The sequence below is a fragment of the Macaca mulatta genome, chromosome 2 (genome assembly GCF_049350105.2).
Source record: "Macaca mulatta isolate MMU2019108-1 chromosome 2, T2T-MMU8v2.0, whole genome shotgun sequence".
NCBI classification, from domain to species: Eukaryota; Metazoa; Chordata; class Mammalia; order Primates; family Cercopithecidae; genus Macaca; species Macaca mulatta.
Window position 1 is genome coordinate 63554000 of NC_133407.1, and position 22483 is coordinate 63576482.

The 22483-nt window shown below is 37.9% G+C and overlaps 2 protein-coding genes and 2 non-coding genes across 16 annotated transcripts in view; 3 read left to right on the forward strand and 1 right to left on the reverse strand.

The window, feature by feature from the left end:
- IFT80 (intraflagellar transport 80) overlaps positions 1–12319 on the reverse strand; it is a 140291-nt gene extending 127972 nt beyond the window's left edge. For 5 of the 8 annotated variants that reach the window (XR_013413625.1, XM_077991620.1, XM_077991615.1 and 2 more), the window contains exons 1-2: positions 12217–12319; positions 5819–5910 (exon numbers count right to left, since the gene is read on the reverse strand). The gene's annotated coding sequence lies outside the window, so the exon portion shown is untranslated. Of the gene's footprint in view, positions 1–5818; positions 5911–12132 lie in introns of all 8 variants that reach the window. The other 3 variants (XM_077991617.1, XM_077991616.1, XM_077991618.1) reach the window with 3 other exon arrangements.
- Positions 12320–12741: 422 nt separating this feature from the next.
- Positions 12742–22483, forward strand: part of SMC4 (structural maintenance of chromosomes 4) — a 36603-nt gene continuing 26861 nt past the window's right edge. For 2 of the 6 annotated variants that reach the window (XM_015131710.3, XM_077990426.1), the window contains exons 1-2: positions 12744–12843; positions 17437–17613. Coding sequence is in view for 4 of the 6 variants with exons in the window: in NM_001261676.1 (NP_001248605.1) it covers positions 13912–14047; positions 14957–15135; positions 15757–15948; positions 17437–17613 (684 nt within the window). In the remaining 2 variants the exon portion in view is untranslated. 6 annotated transcript variants of the gene reach the window in all.
- Positions 17697–17794, forward strand: MIR15B (microRNA mir-15b). The gene has a single exon (NR_031959.1). It is a non-coding gene; the product is annotated as a microRNA mir-15b (primary transcript).
- On the forward strand, positions 17854–17934 carry MIR16-2 (microRNA mir-16-2). Its single transcript, NR_032371.1, has one exon. It is a non-coding gene; the product is annotated as a microRNA mir-16-2 (primary transcript).

Here is a 22483-nt window from a genome sequence, read left to right on the forward strand (position 1 = left end):
ACCTAGAACAAACACTATGTTTCCTAGCTGCCCTTGAAACTAGGTGTGGCCACCCAAGGCACTAATAATACTGAAACCAACAGTGGCTATTATAATATCATCAACCTACTGGCCCAATCTGGATTTTATATTCTGTGAGGGGTAGAAATGAGGTAAGAGACAGGACTCAACTCCAGAGGCAGGGCTCAGAAACAGGACCAGATTGGGTACTGGCTAAAACACAGAAGGGGTGAAAGCACCTCTCTGTAAGACATGCCTATCAGTGTGCCGTATCAGTTTACCACTGCCATGGTAACACCAGGAAGTTACCTGTTTTTCCAGAAATTTCTGCACAGCTCACTTCTTAATTTGCATATAGTTAAAAGTGGGCACAAATATGACTGCAGAAGTGCCTTTGAGCTGCTCCTCTGGGCACAATGCCTATGGGGTAGCCCTGCTCCACAAGGAACAGTACCTCTGCTGCTGCTGTACACTATTGCTTCAATAAAAGTTGCTATAACACCACGAGCTTGCCCTTGAATTCTTTCTTGGGCCACGCCAAGAACACTCCTGGGCTAAGCCCGTTTTGGAGCTTGCCTGCCCTGCATCAGATACACAGCCCAACAGTAATAGTACCTAAGTTCATGTTGCCTAATTTCACAGTGAGTTATCTAAGGAACCCATTTCATTACTTCTTATAAACGTTATATAAAATTGCTGGGCACAGTGGCTCACGCTTGTAATCCCAGCATTTTGAGAGGCTGAGGCAGGTGGATCACAAGGTCAGGAGATCGAGACCATCCTAGCTAACATGGTGAAACCTCATCTCTACTAAAAATACAAAAAATTAGCCGGGCGTGGTGGCAGGCACCTGTAATCCCAGCTACTCAGGAGGCTGAGGCAGGAGAATCGCTGGAGCCCAGGAGGTGGAGGTTGCAGTGAGCCGAGATTGCACCACTGCACTCTAGCCTGGGCGACAGAGCAAGACTCTGTCTCAAATAAAAAAAAAAAAAAAAAAAAAAAAAAAGTTATATAAAATCACAGCATAATTGAAATAAAAACTTGAAAGAGTGACACTCCCCATGCCATGCCATCAAGGCCATGTATAACACAGCAAGATAAAAAAGAGCCAAGATTCCTGACCTTGTGGAAAATCACATCAATCCTGTACCATCAAAGTTTTAAGTGACAGAGAATAGTTGCATCATATTTAAGTTACTGTCATCAACAGCTAATCCTAATAACAAACTAATACAGGGAATTAAGAGTCTTGAATGTGGAGACTGAGGTAAACAGGGATGTAAGGTAAGACATAGTAGTCCCAAATGTCTCTTGAGAAAAGGTGGCTAATCGATTTAAACTGTAGCCTTCTTGGAACTGCTCTCTTAGGCGGTAGTGATACAGACTTTCATAAGGAAAAAGGGGCAGTCCTCTAGCAGCATATGGAATTCAATGGGATTTCTTTTCAATCTTGATAAGGGTGTTGGCATTTACTTCACTAGCAGTTTAAGGAGGGAAAGGAACTACAGAGAATTACAGAGGAAATAACCAAATGTTAATTTCTGTTAATTTCTCCTAATATCCCCAGCCTTAAATGGTAGGCTCAGTCCTTGTACCTCTTCTATATCTACACTCACTGCCATGGTGAACTCATCCAGTTTTATGGTTTAATATGAATGTAAGTATATTCACCATATAGTGACAACTATTAATTTCATATTTCTAGTTCGTATCTCTCCACTGAACCCCAGACTTTTATATCTATTTGACAACTCTATTTGAATATCTAACAGACATTTCAAATTTAAAAAGATCCAAATCAAACCCGATTTTCCCTCCAACTTTGCTCCTCCCACATTCTTACCCATGTTGGTAAATGGCAATTCCATTCTTCCAGTTACATACACCAAAAACTTGAGTCATCATTTACTCTTCTCTCATAAACCAAATCCAACTTGTAAATAAAAACATTTGTTGGCTTTATCTTAAAAATGTAAAACATTTCACCATCTCCACTATGACCGCAATCCAAGATGCCATGTTCTCTTAACCAGAATTACTACAACAGCTTCCTAGTTAGCCTCTGAGCCACTCTACAATGTATGCTCACCACAACAGCCAATGTGACTGATTTAAAATAAACCACAGCCAGGTACAATGTCTCATGCCTGCGATCACAGCACTTTAGGAGACCAAGGCAGGAAGACTGCTTGAGGCCAGGAGTTCAAGACCAGCCTGGGCAACATAGTGAGACCCCTTCTTTACAAAAAAATAAAAAATTAGCCAGGCATGGTGGTGAATGTCAGTAGTCCTAGCTACTTGGGAATGCTGAAGCAGTTGGACTGCTTGAGCACAGGAGTTTAAAGTTACATTGAGCTATGTCCATGCTGCTGAGCTCCAGCCTGGCCAACACAGTGAGACCCTGTCTCTAAAAAAAATAAATTAGATTAAATAAACCATGGTACTTTTCTGCTGAACACTCTTCAGTGGCTTCCTATCTCACCCAGAGTGAAAACAAAGTTCTGACAATGTTGTCCAAGGCCCTTATTAATCTGGATTTCCATTGTGATGGTTAATTTTATGTGATGACTTGGCTAGATTATGGTGCACAGTCGTTTGGGTGAACACTACTGTAAAGGTATTTTTTTACAGGTGAGTATAACATTTTCAACCAGTTAACTTTAAATAAGGCATATTACCCTGCATAATGTAGGTAGGCTTCATTCAATCAGCTGAAGGCCTTAAGAACAAAGACCAAGGTTTCCCCCACAAAAAAGGAATTCTGCCTCCAGACTACAACACAGAAATTCTGAGTTTCCAGCCTTTGGACTCAAAACTGCAACATCAACTCATATCTGAATTTCCAACCTACTGGACAGCATTGCCCTACAGATTTTATCCTTGTCAGCTCCCACAATCACATGAGACAACTCCTAAACTCTCCCTCTATATACAGACAGATAGATCTATGTATTTATGATTTTATATGGGGAATATATGTATATACAATATATATCTTATATATTATCTTATATATAATATATCATATATCATTGAAGGTTTGTGATAACCCTGCCTTGGGCAAGTCTATCAACCATTTTTCCAACAGCATGTGCTCACTTTGTGTCTCTGTATCACATTTTGGTAATTCTTGCAATATTTCAGACATTTTCATTATTATTATATCAGCCACAGTGATCCGTGATCAGTGATTTTTGATGTTACTATTTTAATTGCTTTGGGGCACCGCAAAGCATGACCATGTAAAACGGCAAACTTAACGGATAAATGTTGTGTGTGTTCTGACTGCTCCACCCTCCGGCCGTTTCCCCATCCCTCTCCTCAGACATCCCTATTCTCTGAGACACAACAATATTGAAATTAGGTGAATTAATAACCTCACAATGGCCTCTAAGTATTCAAGAGAAGGGTCTATCACTTTAAATCCAAAGCTAGAAATGATGAAGCTTAGTGAGGAAGGCATGTTGGAAGCCCGGAGAAGCCAAAAGCTAGGTCTCTTGTGCCAAACAGCCAAGATGTGAATGCAAAGAGAAAGTTCTTGAAAAAAATTGAAAGTGCTACTTCAATGAAAACACGAATGATAAGAAAGTAAAACTGCCTTATTGCTCATATAGAGAAAGTTTTAGTGGTCTGAATAGAAGATCAAAGCAGCCACAACATTCCCTTACGCCAAAGCCTAATCCAGAGCAAGGCCCTAATTCTCTTTTATTCTATGAACGCTGAGAAATCTCAGTGAGGAAGCTGAAGAAGAAAAGTCTGAAGCTAGCAGGGTTTGGTTCATGAGATTTAAGGAGACAAGCCTTCTCCATAACATGAAGGCAAAAAGTGAAGCAGCAAGTGCTAACTTAGATGCTACAGCAAGTTATCTAGATCTAGTTAAGATAATTAATGAAATCAGGTGGTTCCACTAAACAACAGGTTTTCAGTGTAGATGAAACAGTCAAGATGATGTCATCTAGGACTTTCACAATTAGAAAGGACAAGTTAATGCCTGGCTTCAAAGTTTCAAATGACATCCTGATTCTCTTGTTAGGTGCTAATGCAGCTGGTGGCAGAAAACTTTATTGTTGTTTTATTTTAAGAAACTGCCACAACCACCCCAACCTTCAGCAACCACCATCCTAATCAGTCAGCAGCCATTGACATCCAGGCAACATCCTCAGCCAACAATAACATTATGACTCACTGAAGTCTCAGATGAGTATCAGCATTTTTTAGCAATACAGTAGTTTTTCATTAAGCTATGTACATTCTTTTCTTAGATATATTACTACTGCACACTTAAGAGACTACCATATGGTGTAAATATGACTTTTATATGCAGTATATACCCCATGTTGGTTCTGTTTCTCTAGAGAGCCCTGAGTAATATACCCATTATTTCTCTGACAATATCTTCTGCTTCTCTCCACTTTCACTAAAACTGCTCCAGCCACAATGACATCTATGCTTTTCTTTCAAGCATGCTCCTGCCTCAGGGCCTTTGTATTTACCATATCCTGCCTGGAATCCCTATCCCCTGAGAGCTGTATGGCTTACTCCCCTTTCCTTCTTTATATCTTTGCCCAAAAGTCACTTCTCAGTAAAGCATTCTCTGTATACCCTATTACGTCTGTCTGTCATACTATGTATTTTACTTACCGTTGCCCCTTTCTAAGATGTAAGCTCCATAAGGGCAGAAATTTTTGTCTGTTTTGTGCACCCAAAAATCCCCTGCAACTAGAACCATGCCTTCCTTACAGTAAGGGTTCAGTAAACGTTTGTCCAATGAACAAATGGAGAAAATATGAAGCCAGTAGGCACAGCTTATAAGTGCAGAGGTTAAAGATCTGTAAGTGTAGACAGATAGATGTAGTAGTATGTGTGTGTATTAATATGCTGTATATATATATATATACGTGTGTGTGTTAAAAAGTATATAAGTATAGGGGTTAAAGGAAAGAAATATAGCTATAGCTATGAAGGCCTTTTAAATTAGGGTACACCTTAGCATGTTTGGAAGCAAACAACAAGTTTGGAAGCAAAGGGCCCAGTGGACAGGGATAGATTAGCAATATCACGGAAACAGAGGAAAACTAAGAGAGCACAGTCCCCTTAGAAATCATTTGATCAAGGGCACTGATAATAGGGTACCTTTTATTTTTTAAAATGTACAGATCCACAGTTCGTAGAAACATAAAGATGGTTATGGGCAATCAGAAACAAGAAGCAATGCCCAGCCTCAATTATAATTATAGAAATGAAAATTAAAACAACCAGATACATTGTTCTGTTCTCCGAGTGGCCAAATGCAAAATACCCAAAACCCAGTTGGCCAGTACAGAGAAACAGATACTTCCATACATTATTGAAGGGTAGGTCAATTGGTGCTGCATTTCCTATGTTTGGGGAATTCCATGTCTTATGAGTCCTTCTTCCCATTATACAAAACAAATTATTTCCTCTCTATACTTCCTTATAGCTGAAACACAGGTAAATATTAACAAAACTAAGGCTCTGCCAAATCTACGATCTATGCCATATTTTTAAACTAGAAGCTACTGATGCAAAGAAAGTATCATATAAGCAATATACACTGGGAATAATTGCTAGTCATAGGAATTCACTCTACACATATGAATGTACACCAAGATATACAGATGCTCCTCAACAATTTACAAAGGGGTTACATCCAAGAAACCCATCATAAGTTGAAAATATCATTAAGTCAAAAATACATTTAACACACGTAACATACCAAACATCATAGCTTAGTCTAGTCTACCTTAAATATGCTTAGAACACTCACATTAGCCTATAGTTGCATACTATAACTTACCAGTTGTTTACGCCATGATCATGTGGTTGACTGGGAGTTGTGGCGGGCTGCCCACTGCCAGGCATCCCAAGAGAGCATCATATCATGTATCGCTAGCCCAAAAAAAGATCAAAATTCAAAATTTAAAGACAGTTTCTACTGAAAAGTGCTTCCCTTTCACACCGTCATAAAGTCAATATAAATCATGTCAAACCATCATAGTCTGAGACTGTATATTCAAATCTGTTCATTACAGAACTCTGTAAGTACTATCAAAAATTAGAAATTTAAATGTTTATAGATTTTACATCCCTGTGTGGATATATGTGTTTATAATATGGAAGAGTTAAAATCAGGAAAATATAATTAAGAGTTAGACCTAAGTAAGCATTATGCTAATTGAAAAAAGCTAGTAAAAAAGGACAAATACTATATGATTCCACTTATATAAGGTACCTAAAGCAGTCAAATTCATAGAAACAAAAAGTAGAATGATGGCTGCCAGGGGCTAGGGGAAGGGAGAATAGTGAGTTATTGTTCAATGAGTACAGTTTGAGTTCTGCAAGATGAAAAGAGTTCTGTGGATGGATAGATGAATGAATGCATGTGACAGTGGCACAACTGTGGATATACTTAATGTCACTGAACTGTAAAACAGATGGTTTTTAAAAAAGAAAATAAAAGAATTAGATTTAGGAAATAAAACTAAGAGGTAAAAGCACTAACAATAAGAAAAATTTTAGGTGATAAACAGGGAGACCATGACTTGTTAACAAGAATGTACCTGTAGATAAGAAGTGGCAGAAATATCTCTAGTAGTGAACAAGAATGTCAAGGATAGATAAGAAATTTAAGAGCTAGATCACAAGCATATTTATACCAAGTTTTCTTTGGGTCACTTGCATACTAGTTAATAGAGACAGCAGGCTGGCTTATTACTAACCAAGGTCCTATTAAAAGAAGTACAGATTTTATCAACAGTCCCCTAAATTGATAGCTCTGACCAGACTCCTGTGTCTCTTCTCCAATAGAGAAAGGAGAAAGCGGAAAGGCAAGCCTTTTATTCAGATTGGTGCCATCACAGAACTTGCAGACTTGAGCTGAGATCTCTTGCATGGTAGAAAAGATAGAGAAGCAGGCTCACCATTTTCAGGCACAGACTCAAAGGCTTAACCACAGGAAACAGTACAGTAGTTTACTTTATTAGGGGTGTCCAATCTTTCGGCTTCCCTAGGCCACATTGGAGGAAGAATTGTCTTGGGCCACACATAAAATACACTAACATTAATGATAGCTGATGAGCTAAAGAAAAAAAAATCACAAAAAATCTCATAATGTTTTAAGGAAGTTTACAAATTTGTGTTGGGCTGCATTCAAGGCCGTTCTGGGTCACATATGGCCCACGGGCCGTGGGTTGGACAACCGTGGTTTAATTAGTGAAGACCTTCAACTCCCACCCCATCTCAATTCCTGTATGCATTTGCTAAATGCTGTGGTATTTACGTTTCCTTGAAATTCTAGCTATGATTAATAGCCATACTTCAGTATTATTCTTATTGGCTATACTTATAATTCTTCTGTGGGGTGGTCTAATAAATTCTAACCACTAAACTATATGATTCACAAATTTAAAAGTATGTAGTCACCTTTAATTCACACTTTTAATTCCACTAACATTTTTTAAAAATCACATAGCTGATATAGTTGAAGGTTGTGTTTTAACACTATTTTTGGCGGACATGGTGGCTCACACCTGTAATCCCAGCATATTGGGAGGCTGAGGTGGGTGGATCACTTGAGGTCAGGAGTTTGAGACCAGCCTAGCCAACATAGTGAAACCCCATCTCTACAAAAACAAAAACAAACAAACAAACAAAAACGAAAATTAGCTGGATGTGGTGGCAGGCGCCTGTAATCCCAGCTACTCAGGAGGCTGAGGCAAGAGAAGCACTTGAACTCGGGAGGTGAAGGTGGCAGTGAGCCGAGATTGTCACTACACTCCAGCCTGGGTGACAGAGTGAGACTCCATCTCAAAAAAGAAAAAAAAAAACTATTTTAAAAATGAGATGAACTTGTACATATTGATATAGAAAGATGTCTATGTTAAATGACAAAAGCAAGATATACAGCTGTATTATATAATTCAATTCCTTTTGTGAAAACAAAAAATGAGATATATTTAAGCTGGTGGATACCAAAACATTTTTCTGGGAAGATATGCAAGACACTTAATAATGGAGACCTCTAAAAGAGTAGGGGCACTGGGATGAGAAGGAAAGCTTTAAATTCTAATTTTATATACTTCTGTTCTGTTTGAAGTTTTTAACAATGCTCACAGTACTTTTTAATCTATCCATTTATATATTTAATATAGGATTATCTGAGTGAAAGGGATTATGACCCAATTTTTATGCATTTCTGCATTTCTACAAAACCCTAATAAATGATATTTTTATAAGATCACCATTCTCCACACGTGAATCCCTTCTTATTAAAACTCTCACCTGGCTTATCTTCATGAAGATACTATACTTTGCTGTCTTTCTAATGTAAAATGAGGCTAATAATACCTACCTGACAAATTAGTTATAATGACTAAATGAGATAAAGTATGTAAAGTGTCCAGTAGAGTACCCTATACATAGTAAGTACTTAATAAATGTTAGTATTTCCTGTGAAAGTTGTTTTTTCACCCTGCATATGTATATTCATTCTTTTCCTACCTAAAAAGAATTTCTCTTTGCAACAACCACTTCCTCACTGTTAGCCCATGTGGCATGAGGCCCAGACTTAAGCCAATTAGAGCATTCCATTCCCTTTGCACAGACTGTTTCACAGGTGGCCCAGGACTTTTATTCAAATCAATGCTGGGGAAAAGAAACTCTCATTCCCCCTTGGATTTTAATTTTAGAAGATATGAGGCTGGAATTGCTGTAGCTATCTTACCACAGCAAGGGGAGAACCTAAAGGTGCTAGAGACTATCATACGGAACCTGAAAATACTGCCAACACAGTGGAGTTCAAAGCAAGGAAAGAAACCAAACCCTTGTGTCTTTGTCTGAACCCTCAATCCAGTTATAGTCACCTGACTTTTTAGTTATAGGAGACAATATTTGTTTTTTCTCAAGACAATTTGGATTGGGTTTTCTGTCACTTGTAATCAAGAGGGTCCTATCCTAGATATTACTGTAATTATTTCTTCTTATATTCTAAAAATGAACATTTTCTTAATATCCTTGGTCTGGTGCTAACTTCTCTCCACTTACAATCTTAAAAACCTAACCTATTTTAGTGTTCCAGTTATTCTTATAACACTACCCATTTTATTTTCTCTCTTAAGCCATACTCTGTACCTCTACTGCTTGTTGAATATATCTTTCCAGAATTCCAACCTACAGAATAAAAACATACTTATCTTTCAATATAACATTTCCAAAAAAGAGCTGTTCTGCCTTCTAGCTTCCTGGGTTTTTGGTGATAAGTTATGTGTGTTTCTGTAACATTAATATACCAAGGGGCTTATATTATCAGGAGGAATATTCACTTCTATCTGCACTGTGTCTATATCTATTAATCTTGAACAATATAATCTAAATATTTATACAATACTTACATAAAATCATATTAGTTAATATCTAATTTATCTAAATATTTACAATTACAAACTTAATCTTTTAAAATATTTACTGAGAAATCTAATTTCAGCCTTTCTGAAATGTTATGACATGAGAAGGCAAACAAAACACGTATTATTAAAATGATGAAAAAACCTTGCACTTAAAGAATTGAAAATTAAGACTGTAATTCCAATTTTTCTCTTTGAACGTATTTCTTCCTGTGGGGTATAATTTTTTTCTAATGTAAAAAGTGAGGTTTTCCTTCTAAGACTGCCTGAAATTGCAAATAGAGATAACTGGCAGATTATTTTAGACTAGGAAGATAAGACCTGGTTATAGCAATACTTTCCAAAATGATTGTAACCCAGTCTTTTCCAGGTAGGCTAGCTTCTCTTTGTAATTAAACTCTGTTAATTTCATGAGATGTCCAAAATATTGGCAACAATCAACCAAAAGTCTTTATTTCTTGTGACTCTAATATCGTCTCAAAAATTATACTTATTCTGAATGTCTTATTTTTGTGGTATATATAAATCTCCAGATTTAAGTCTACTCTGTAGCTGTTTGTTATGTTTTCTCATTATACAACCTGGTTTATGCCCCTTTTCAAAATTTCTGAGTGGGCAATAGTTAGGTTCAATTAAATTTAAGGCCATCGGTCAGTTTATTTATCAAAACTATGTTTCTGTGACTTATCGTTCTTCCTATACCTTATCACTAATTCAAGGATACACAAAGAATAGTACATGACTGACTTCAAGGGTTTATACTCTGAACCATGACAATTTACAAAAGCTATAGATTTTTCCCCCAAAATGACTCCAGATTTTTTCCATCCTACTGTGTAGGCACTTCTCACTTATTGTTATATAGTAACAATCTTAACGAAAACCTAGACTGATCTCATTTTCTTTCCCCATTAACACATCCCACATAACTACTGTTAATTATTCTTCCTATATTTACCAAGTCATTCCTTGGCTCAGAATTGTTCTAAAAGCCGTTTCCTCCATATCGTATCTAACATCCTTGACTTGGTTTTCAAGATCCTTCAGAAGCTACCCTTCCTCTAACTTGATATCCCAGTATTCGTCCTTAGCATACTTTAATAAGTTCAGTGTCATAAACACAGCAAAATCAAATCCTTATGGAATATGTGCTAGATGAACAATCATAAACAGTATGATGAGACAGGTATTATATGCTAGTTTCATAAATAAATACTCTCAAGATTGACAAAAGGAGGAAACTGTCAAGCATATACCTAAAAAATGACGGAACTTACGATTCTGTTTTCTATATTACATCTTTCCACTACAATGTGCTCTGTTCCCCCAAATACACCACTCAATTTGGTCTATACTTTTTTTTTTTTTTTTTTGAGACGCTGTTTCGCTTTTGTTGCCCAGGCTGGAGTGCAAAAGCGCTATCTCGGCTCACCGCAACCTCCACTTCCCGGATTCAAGCGATTCTCCTGCCTCAGCCTCCCTAGTAGCTGGGATTACAGGCATGCTCCACCGTGTCCGGCTAATTTTTTATTTTTAGTAGAGACGGGGTTTCTCCATGTTGGTCAGGCTGGTCTCGAACTCCCAACCTCAGGTGATCCGCATAGTTGATACCTCTCCAACTCAGGTTTTGTAGTGTTTTACAACCTTTGGAAATGCAAAAATTCCAGAAGCTCTCAAAGATAATCCTTATATCTTCTTGGTATGCTTACCAGTCAAAAAACTTTTTTTCATTAAGCTTTATTTCTATAGTTTATGAAAACAATAGTTTTTAACTTCAAACATAAAGATATATCACGATATTGAGTCTATGCTTATTTAAAACACACCAGCCTCCCAACTTCACCAAATTCTTACAATTGGTTGGGAGGGCCGTGGCTCTCCACGCCTTTTTGAGAATCACTGAACCTGACTTCATGCTCTTCGAGAGAAGAACCATAATATATTTAGAGTGATCATGTAAATTCATTCAGAAGGCAGATTTTTTGGTGCTTTAACATGCCAGACCCTAAGTAAGCAAAAGTTGAAGAAAAAAAAAAAAGAGGCTAGTAGTTCTCAATGTCAAGTACTTAAGAGTTGTTGCATGAATACTGGAGATAGTCAAATGAGATGGTGGCTCTTTAACAATGCAGGGAATTAGGAGCAAGTATGAGATTCTGATTAAAGCTGTAGGAAAACTAACTTCCCAAAAAAATGCACATAGAATTATGTATACAATGTTAGGCGAGTTATGAACTGTGAAACTCAATCACCTACCACCAGATCCACAGACCTCAGGTTAAAAACCCACTAAAACTAAAATTCCTGTTCTCGGGGAACAGGAATTGCCAAACTTGCTTACTAATCCTAATTATGTCATATCTAGTGCAATGTATACAAAAGCTACTTAGGGAATATTTGCTGATCGATAATTTCCTCATAAAAATAACCCGAACACTGGCGAGTCGTTTTTTCCATTAAAGAGCCTTTTAGTCAAACTATTTTAAAAGACCGAAACCTTTCACTAGTAACAACAATGATCTAAAAAGCAGTAACTCGAAAATCGTTATTGAGCTATTCACATGTGGACTAAGCTATCACTAATCCAGGTCTTCTTCTAGTTGTCTCTCTACTCCCTTCAAATTCAGGGCTTCCTCCTTCTCATCTCAAAAGCTACACCCAGAGCCTCGCTGCCGCCAGGGAGACAGAAAATGATGCTCCACGAAGCACACACCTTCAAAACAAGAAAGATGGGATCCAGTGACGCCTACAACTTCCAAACCCTTTTCCCACCAGGTCCAGAGGTGAAGAGAGTTACCTCAAGTTCCAGGAAAGCGGTGGCGATTGCTCTGAAATACCTGGTACCAGTTACCAAGAAGCCTCCCGACCTCCCCGTCACCATAGTGACTTCTTAGAGTTACGCTCCCTTCCTCTTCCCGCGATACTTTTACGCGGCACGTCATCCGAGTGGGCCAGAGACCCCGCCTCTCGGTGAGCCCGCCCTCTTCTGAAGAGGCGTTTCTGGACCACTGAGCCCCGCCTCCCGCTGTGAGCGGAACCCTACCCTTTTCAAAAAACTATTTTTCAAAACTTGCCAGGTTGTTTTTCCAAATATTTTTAATAATAGTGCTGCTGTTGTAGACCACAGAGAAAACAATCCCTCGCTCTTCCTTTTCACTTAGTAGAAACTTCTACCGCGTAGGTCACGCCAGGAGCTCGCGCATGCGCAGGAGCGACCATAAGATGGCGGTGGTAATCGCCGCACTTTTTTTCAAATTAGTGGATCCCAGAAATCATTGCGCGCATTTGTAACGAATTTCCGTTCGAGTTTGTATTTTAGGCGCCATTTTCGAGTGAAGGACCCGGAGCCGAAACACCGGTAGGAGCAGAGAGGTGGATACTACACAACCGTTTCCAGCTTTGGTCTGAGCGGACTGTCTCGCAGGTAAAGTACTTCTCTTCCTGGTCAGGTTGTCACGCTCTTACTTCCTGCCTTGTCTGCGAGCGCCTGGAAAATAGAGGCCTTGAGCCGGAGCGACGAAGTCCGGGCTGAGGCTGCCGCTGGGAGATTTCTCTTGCTGTCACCCCTCCCCCCTCGGCCGCTCCCGGGCGGCCCGGGCTCCCGCGCGCAACTCCCGGGCGCCACTTTTCCAAGCTACTCAGACGTCTTGGGGAGGCCCCGAGCCTCGCAGATCTCTTCTTTAAAAAATCCTAGTCTCTATCTGGGAAAGGGCGTCTCCCCCTACCCCTCTCTCTTCTGCCAAGGGACTAGTCACCGGGTCTCAGCCTTCGCTGGTGACCTTTCATGGTTTACTGTCCAACGGGACTCCGCCCGGGGAGCTGGAGAGACAAACTCTTGCCACCCCAAAATTAGCAAGCGCTGCCAGCGTCCGACTTGAAGTTGTTAGTGGTTGGTTCCAGCCTTCGCCCTTAGCGGTCGGATCGCGGAGAGGAGGGAGACCTCGTTATGCTTCGGGCCGTCAACGGCACCGGGAGCTAAAAGGCGGGCAGACGAAAGCGGGCGGCGAGTCGCCAGTTAAGTCCTCACCGTTCTAGAGAGAGTTGTTAGCCGCGGGATCCTGACCCTGACACGAACTCGTTTCTCCCTGTCGGTGCGCTTGCATCCCTGGCGCCGAGAGCGTGGGAATGTCCGGAAATGCCGGCGTATGGGAGTTCCTCCGTTAGAAATGCGTTAGCGAGTATTACACGCTTATACTGTGGGCGGACGGGTGGAGGGCTTTTAAAAAAATAAATAAGCAGTTGCTCAGTCCTTGATTGATCCTCAGGCACCTCTAGTTTTTCTCACTTACATAGGTCTTGTTAAGAAACCAGTCCTGCCTTCTTGCCACTGGTGTCTTTCGATGGCTCCCTTCCCGAACTCCCACTGCCTCTAAGCGGGGTGTTAAGCGGGGCTCATGGAAGCCGGTGGACCGAGGTTTCCCCGGGTGGGGCGGGCGCGGTGTAGCAGCCCGCGGGCTCACTTGCTCCCGGCTCTCCCTCGGCCCCAGCAACCATGCCCCGTAAAGGCACCCAGCCCTCCACTGCCCGGCGCAGAGAGGAAGGGCCGCCGCCGTCCCCTGACGGCGCCAGCAGCGACACGGAGCCTGAGCCGCCGTCCGGCCGCGCGGAGAGCCCAGCCACCGCCGCAGGTGAGTGACCCGCCGCGACTCCTCAGGAACGCGCGCCCAGCCCGAGGCTGGCTGGGGTTGTTGAGCGCGGGCTAGAGGCTGCGGGGTTGAAGTCTGAAGATCCGGTGTCGGTCCCGTAGAGGCTTAGGAGAGCCATTTGGCAACTTTGAGATAAGACTCCCGTGCAATTTTGGTGTAACGGCGCTGGAAGGGATGGGGGCGAGCAAACCGGTTCAGCTGTGAATTTTTGTTTGTGACCTGTGGAATGGTATAGACGTCTTTATTGTATTTCCGCTAAAATCGAGACGGTCAATCAAGAGCAAGTGGATTTTTTTCCCAGAGACAATCAATATGACTGTGAACATGATGAAAAGTTTCTTGACCCTAACCTCACCTCCGTGGTCTTAGATTGCCTTTAAAGAAAAGACGGTAATTTATTTGAAACCACTGTAGCTTTTGTGAGTCCAGGAGTTGGGTGACATTATTAAACTCTCGTGGCAGTGTCGCTGAAGTTCATGAGTTTCCAAAATGAAGGTTCGAGGTGCTCAGCGGTACGGATAATTGGATCTAGAGCCTTAGGATTTAACCTCCTGTTTAGGATAGACAGCAGGAAATAGCTTGTTACGGTTTTCCCAGATTAGCTCTATGATGTAGTGTTTTGACTCTTAAGAGGTATAGGTATATAGAATTTTGTGACTGGTGGCATTTCTTTCAAGAATTTTAATAAAATCAAGCTGAAGGTTTAGTCGCCCCCATGAGTTTAAGATAATAACATATTTAAGTGGAAAATACAGACTCCTAAGTTTCATAAATAACATCCCTCCATCCCCTACTTTTAAAGATGGGCAGTCATTAGTTCTCCGAACTAATTGCACTAATGTAGGCTTTTCCCCCGTTTGCCTTCCTTTTCCTTTCCTTTCACTGACTTAGAGACTGCAAGTGAGGAGCTTGATAATAGAAGTTTAGAAGAGATTTTGAATAGCATTCCTCCTCCCCCGCCTCCAGCAATGACCAATGAAGCTGGAGCTCCTCGGCTTATGATAACTCATATTGTAAACCAGAACTTCAAATCCTATGCTGGGGAGAAAATTCTGGGACCTTTCCATAAGGTATTTGTATGGAAATAACTATTTTATAACTTTTAAATACCTATTGTAAGGTAATAACGTATTTACAAGATGTTTCAGCTTTGTAACTATCCTAAAATTCATTCACTCCCTGTTTATCGTGATAGCCATTCTTTCTCTCTTTCTTTCTTTCTCTCTCTCTCTCTCTCTCTCTCTCTCTCTCTCGCACACGCACACACGTTTCATATGATTTTAACACTTAAATTATCTTTTGTTTATCTGGTTATCTTTGGTACCTCTAGCTGTAAAGTTTTCTATTGAATGGAGTCGGTGTTTTTGTTTGAAATAGTATTTTCCCTTAGATAATTTTTTTTCTTAAAGCTTTCGTTGGAACCCTTAGATAATTTAACTATAAAATGAGTTTTCTAAAACGTCTGCGTTAGAATTAGAGCATTCTTATTAAATGTTGAAACTTTTAAGAGAGGAGAACTTGATGTAAGAAAACTCAAGTTGTATGTCCGTGATTAGCAATAAAAACTTTTAAATACTTGCAGTTTTTAACTGCAAGTAAAGTAAAAAAACCGAACGGTTTAAGTTAAAATCAGTAGTATTAGCTTGACCTTATGAACTTTTACTTGTTTTGTTTTTGTTTTTTTAATGCAGCGCTTTTCCTGTATTATCGGGCCAAATGGCAGTGGCAAATCCAATGTTATTGATTCTATGCTTTTTGTGTTTGGCTATCGAGCACAAAAAATAAGATCTAAAAAACTCTCAGTATTAATACATAATTCTGATGAACACAAGGACATTCAGAGTTGTACCGTAGAAGTTCATTTTCAAAAGATAATTGATAAGGTAAGGGATTTTTACTCTTTAGTAATTGACAAGTTCAAGCAAGGCAAATGGACTTAAATGCATTGCATATTTTATTATTTTTGACTTTAAGAAATTTGTATGTAATTATAGCAGAAAGTATTGGTTTCATTACCTCTGACCATGTTTTATTTTGGGGGAGTGGTGGTGGTGCCTTTTAAAATATTAAATTTTTAGCTAAAGAAATGAATTACAAATAGTTCATAGTAATCCTTTTTGGAATAAAAACATTGAGCAGTTTTAGGATCCCGAGTACTAAATAGGCATTATTTTACTATAAATATTGGGTTCATTTTTAAAGTTATATTTTGGTTGCTTTAGAATAAATTAGCTAAACTTGAAAATATGGCAATTGGCTGGTTTTACCATCTTTATTATTTCAATGCATTTTAACTTTAATGTTAGTGGCCCCTGAGTATCTATGATATGAAGGAGCTTTGCTTCAGTTTGACTACTGCTGTGATTAAGTCCTTTTGAAATGGGGGAAGGGCAAGCTAATGTTTGTTTTCTGGAAATAGAGACAATTACAGGTAAAATGTCTAGATTATTTACCTGTTGATACTTTTGCTTCTGTTTAATAATTAATGTAGGAAATTAATTGTTCAAAAATGACTCGATGGAACCTAAAAATATAGAAAACTAATTACATAATGAAATTGGGAGGTGATTTGGCTTTTGAATTTTGTTTTCCTTTTTTTTAAAAAAGTACAAAGTGCTTTAATTACACAGAATCATCTATTTTAATTTGGTTTCTTTTGTGCTTTCTATTGTACAAGTTGGGTTGGAAAATAGATTGCCGGTAAATCAGATTTTATTCCATTGCCTATTAATTACATTTGATTTATCTAAATTTTAGAAGCCATTGCTTCAGTATGACAGAACTTTTAAGGGTAAGGGAAAGTGAGTGTTAAAGTAGATTTGCAATTGATTTTTTTTTTTTTACATCTTGTTTGTTTAAAAGAAAACCTAGGGAATTTAGTTGTTATTTTGTGATGCTTTTTACTTTAAATTAATGGCACACTCTTTACCCTCCCACACAAAAAAACTAAACTGTATCACCCCGTTACTACCTTCCTTCCTTTTTCTTTGAATCATCATTTTTAAAAGCTGCAGCTTTTTAAATCTGTCAACATGTTAATAATTTGTGTGAGTTTTGAATATGGTAGGAATCTTGTCTACCTCTTCTGAATCATAAATGTTTTTAGGCTTGTTTGGAGGTGGGTTTTTTCGTTGGCTGGTTGGTTTGGCTTCTTGGTTTTTATGATCTTTGAGAAAGACCAAGCAGCATGGAAAACTATCAATTCTTTGCTAAGCCGAGTTATTATTGAGAACTACTGGCAGTTTGTGTGCGTGTTCAATTGAAGTTTTTAATCCATAGAATTAGTTTCAGTATGAAATGAGTGAATTTTGAAGTAGGCCTATGACTTAATACCAACAATTGTTTTCTGGTTTTGTTTTTCCTCAAAACAGGAAGGGGATGATTATGAAGTCATTCCGAACAGTAATTTCTATGTATCCAGAACGGCCTACAGAGATAATACTTCTGTCTATCACATAAGTGGAAAGAAAAAGACATTTAAGGATGTTGGAAATCTTCTTCGAAGCCATGGAATTGACTTGGACCATAATAGATTTTTAATTTTACAGGTAAGTTTATTAAAGACTTCCAAGATTATCTTATTCTTGTTACTTTTTTTTCTATAAAGTTAGGTTGGATGAATCCTGTATTTTTGAGGCCTTAAAGTACTGTAGCAGCACATCATGGTTTACATACTACAGTCAAGATGCGAATCATTATTTGCTGCTCTAGAAATTTAAGGAAATTCATTCAAAACTATGTTTTCATCATCAGATGTTCATTTTATGTTTGGATGAACTGACATACTTGTTCCACTCTAGCAGCACGTAAATATTGGCGTAGTGAAATATGTATTAAACACCAATATTACTGTGCTGCTTCAGTGTGACAGGGATATAGCAACTATTTTATCCATTGTTTGTATTTCCCTTTAACATTTTAAATGAAATGTATTATTTTTTGATAATCTATCCTTTTCCTTTGTTCTTGTTCTTATTCTTTTCTGATATATAACCAAAAACTGAAAAAATCGGTACAATTGGTGTTCGATTTACCTGAGCACCTAGTTAATGTAATCTTTGTAACACTTCGGATGGTTAACTGAACCTTTACTCATTGGTTTTTGTTTCGTTGAAAATGACTGACTTGGTGGAACCACGACTAGTGAAAGAAAGGAACTTTGATATTACATTCTTAAGTATCACAGCTGTTACAGAGCAAGTCCTTTTAAAGAGATGTAAAAATTAAGTACCTGTGCCAAGCTGATTTTTATTAGAAACCCTGTTTTCTTTAAGTAAAAGTATATTCTACCAGCAGGGCTTGGTAAGAAAAATCCCCTATCTTTTTTTCCCTGTCCTCAAAATTCAGAATTTTTTGAAAAAAAAAAAAAAAGGGTAAAACCATGGCTTTGTCAAGTTCCTGTTTGATTCTAGGGTATCTTCTTTTCCTGTGTTCCATCAGGAATCACCGAAGCATAATAATAAAAGCAAAACTATTTTGTGATGCAGAAATGACTGAAATAAGTAGGGAATTTTGATTTGATGCTAAAAGTTTTGTTAGGGTGACTGGATGTTCCTAGTAACAAACTTATAAAATATTAGCCTCTGTTTCCATTTTAGTCTTTATTCTTCAATTGTTTTTAAAAATTATTACTTTTAGACATTTGTAGTATACAAGGTAAATCAGTATCATTCTAGGATAACCTTTTTTAGTATCTTTTATTACCAGGCACAGTATATTTGCAATACTTCAACCTAAACTTGTTTAAAAATTAATGTTGAGGAAATTAATTGCAGATGTATTTCTAAACAAGATTTGAATTTATAGAATGTGGCATTAAAGGATTTTGTGTGTTTTTAAAATCAAATTGAACTGTTTTATTGACTTTCATATTCTGGGACTTGGTTTGGTTAATTATGGATAATAAGCTATGTCCCTATATAATGCTAAATTTGATGATGATACCAATTTGCAGGAAATTATACTTAACGTGTATCTTTTGCTTAATCATCTTTTACCGTCGTCCTGGGATAATCAGAGTTTTACATTTATGCAAAGATTCATCAAAATACACTGCATTTTAAACCCTTCTGAGGATATTTTTTTTTCCCTGTACAGCATCTCTGTACATAATTCAGTAATAAAGGAAGCTAATGTAATATTGTCCCAAGGGAGTAAATAATTTATAAATTGTCAAGTTTATATTACATTTGTGCTTCTGAAGTATATGGGATACTAAAGCCAATTTGTCCACCTGATAATCTGAACCTTTTTATTGTGATCTTTACAGTTGTTTTAAAAACATTTCTTCCCAGATAATACCAAGGTAAATGTTCCAAGTTAATAGATTCAGTTTGACTCAATTAAATTTACAGATAAGAACCTTAGAAACTCACCTGTTAGGAATAAGAAACAGGGACTGGACTACAGTAGAACTAATAGTGAGTGCCCAATTAAAACTGAGGGAAAATGGCAATGGTTTCTATGGATTTTTTTTTTTTTTTGAGTCGCTTATGAAAATCTCATATTCCTAACTGGCAATATAAAGCATTTGATGGTAAGTAAAAATGTGATTTGTATTACCTTCTCTTTTACTGAATAACATCTATCTTAAAAACTGATTTGGGAGGCTGAGAAATTGGAAACAGCATCGTAGTATCAACATCCAAGACCTAAATCATTACTTGGAATAAAACATGTAGACTCTTTGGCCAGTAATAGTGATTAACAGCAAAAGTAATCTAAATTTAGTAAAAGTAAACGTTTATTTTTAAGATTTAAAAGAACCAAATTTTCTAGAATTTCCTAAGAGTAAAATTTCTCAGTGTTAATATATTGGCTTAGCAAATTTTTCAAGTAGGCATTTTTATTACTTGAATCCATTAAAAATTTCATTAATTGGCCATTCAAATGAATTCCTTTTAAGGCACTATGCTAAGATGCTATAAGTAATATAAAGATGGCTAAACCTTGTTTCTTGTCCTTAAAGACACATACATGCCCTCACAAAGTTTTAGTTATGATTGACCATTGTGTTTTTTATAATTGTACATTTCCTTTTATATATATCTACTTTGGGAACCTTGGTCCCGTTGTAATAACTATAAGTCCATACAAGTAGAGTTTTATTAGCTCTGTATAGCATTTCTTGGGTAACTATGACTTATAAATTAGGGGTGCTTTTGCTCCATTCAGGGGTAGAAGAATGGTTAATGTTTTTACTAAAAAGTTGTATTAATGATTGCTGCCTCAGGAATATTTTTGTAAATCCTCAAAAGTTACAACTATTAGCACAACTTTAATTTTGTCAAAGTTTTCAATTTCATATGTTTTTGTCTTCACATTACAAAATCTAAAGTTTGAAAAACCAGGCTGGGCACGTTAGCTCATACGTATAATCCCAGTACTTTGGAAAGCTGAGGCAGGCAGATCACTTGAACCCAGGAGTTTGAGACCAGCCTAAGCAACATGGTGAAACTATGTCTCCACAGAAAATACAAAAAGTAGCTGGGCTTGGTTACACACTCCTATAGTCCCAGCTACTCAGGAGGCTGAGGTAGGAGGATTGCTTGAACCCAGGAGGCAGAGGTTGCAGTGAGCCAACATTGTACCACTGCACTCCAGCCTGGGTGACAGAGTGAGACCTTGTCTCTAAATAAATAATAGCAAAGGTTTTTTTGTTTGTTTGTTTGTTTTTAAATTATTTTGTAATTTGAAGATTTAATTAACTTAGGTCTGAGTTGTTGCCTAGCCATCTCTTCCAATGTACTTCTCTTAAGCTTATCACATAAACTACTTGGATTCTAGTCTCTTAGTCTGTAGAAATGAGCTTATGCTATAATATCAAAAGAAATTTTTAGTTTTTTCGGTAATACCTCAGTTTTCCAAAGGTATTCAATATCCACAAGTAGGGTGGAGGTGGTGGGGAGCAGCAAGGAAGCATCCTCTAGCCAACCAGAAATAGATATCAAGAAGTCCAACTACGAACAAATTACTCTTTCTGTTTTATTTTAGAAAGATACTAACCTTGGTGGTTTAGTTTCTTGGCCTCTGGTAGCTTACAAAGATCAAATTAGAGTAAAATGTACTAGAGGAAGATAAAGAACAGTAATTTATAGTATAATATAATAAAAGATATAGAAAATAAAAATATCAAGATTTTGATCAAAAATATGATCAAAACTTAAACCCCAGTAATTTTAGGCCATTTAATTTTTATGCAAACACTCATATTTGCCGTAAGAATCATTGAAACCCCCCTTCATAGTAATTATACATAAAAATAGAAGAATAATTGAGGCTTTACTAGGACAACAAAACTTTGTTATAGCTATGTACTGTTTGAGTTTTCTGTAGTTTATACTTGCTAAAATTTGGATTACATTTGAATAAGGATAAAGGGCATCATACCTATTCATTCCTCTTAGATTTTTAAGCTGTATTTCTGTAAATTGATTCTCAAAGAATGGTATAACTGGATCATAATTCCTGGTTTGCCACTCAAAGTGTTCCATAAATTAAGATTTAAGCTGTTGATATGGTAAATGTACTCTTGGAGCATGTTTGCTCTTTTTGTGTAACTCTTAAAAACCATACTTGATCTTTTCCACAGTTGCTTAGTGTCTTTTATATAGTAAGAATGTAATTTAAAACATAGGAAGTTTGTAGTAAATAACAGTGGGGGGAAAAAAGCATTTAAGACCTTGTTTCATATGCTTTAAGCGACAGCAAATAGAGATAACACTGGGAACATGTAAAACTTTGTCAGCGTCAGGTAATAGTATTGTAGCACTTTGGGAGGCTGAGACGGGCGGATCACAAGGTCAGGAGATTGAGACCATCCTGGCTAACATGGTGAAACCCCGTCTCTACTAAAAATACAAAAAAAAACTAGCCGGGCAAGGTGGCGGGCGCCTGTAGTCCCAGCTACTGGGGAGGCTGAGGCAGGAGAGTGGCGTGAACCCGGGAGGCGGAGCTTGCAGTGAGCTGAGATCCGGCCACTGCACTCCAGCCTCGCGACAGAACGAGACTCCGTCTCAAAAAAAAAAAAAAATTAGGATTGAACCTTGATATGACTTTAAATTCAGGTTGATGTTTTAAAATTATTTCTGAAATTTATTGAGCTTATTGCCCTAAATTAAAACTATATTCTATGATTTTACATGAGTTATGTAAGTTTTCTGAAGAAATAAGGAGGAATCCTTTAGGCACAGACTGTCAGTCTACAGATTACATAGGAGATGGCACAAATGAAGAAGGAAGATTGGAAATGGTAGCAAGTGGTAGGGCAGGCAAAGGACATCAAAGAATAGAGCAACAAGAAAAGTCCCAGGTTGTCATTGTGATACCACAGTAGTCTTATAGTCAAAGGACAAGTAAAGGCCTGTTAATACTGTCTGTTGATTCAATAATGCTAATCTGATAATATGGTAACTGGTT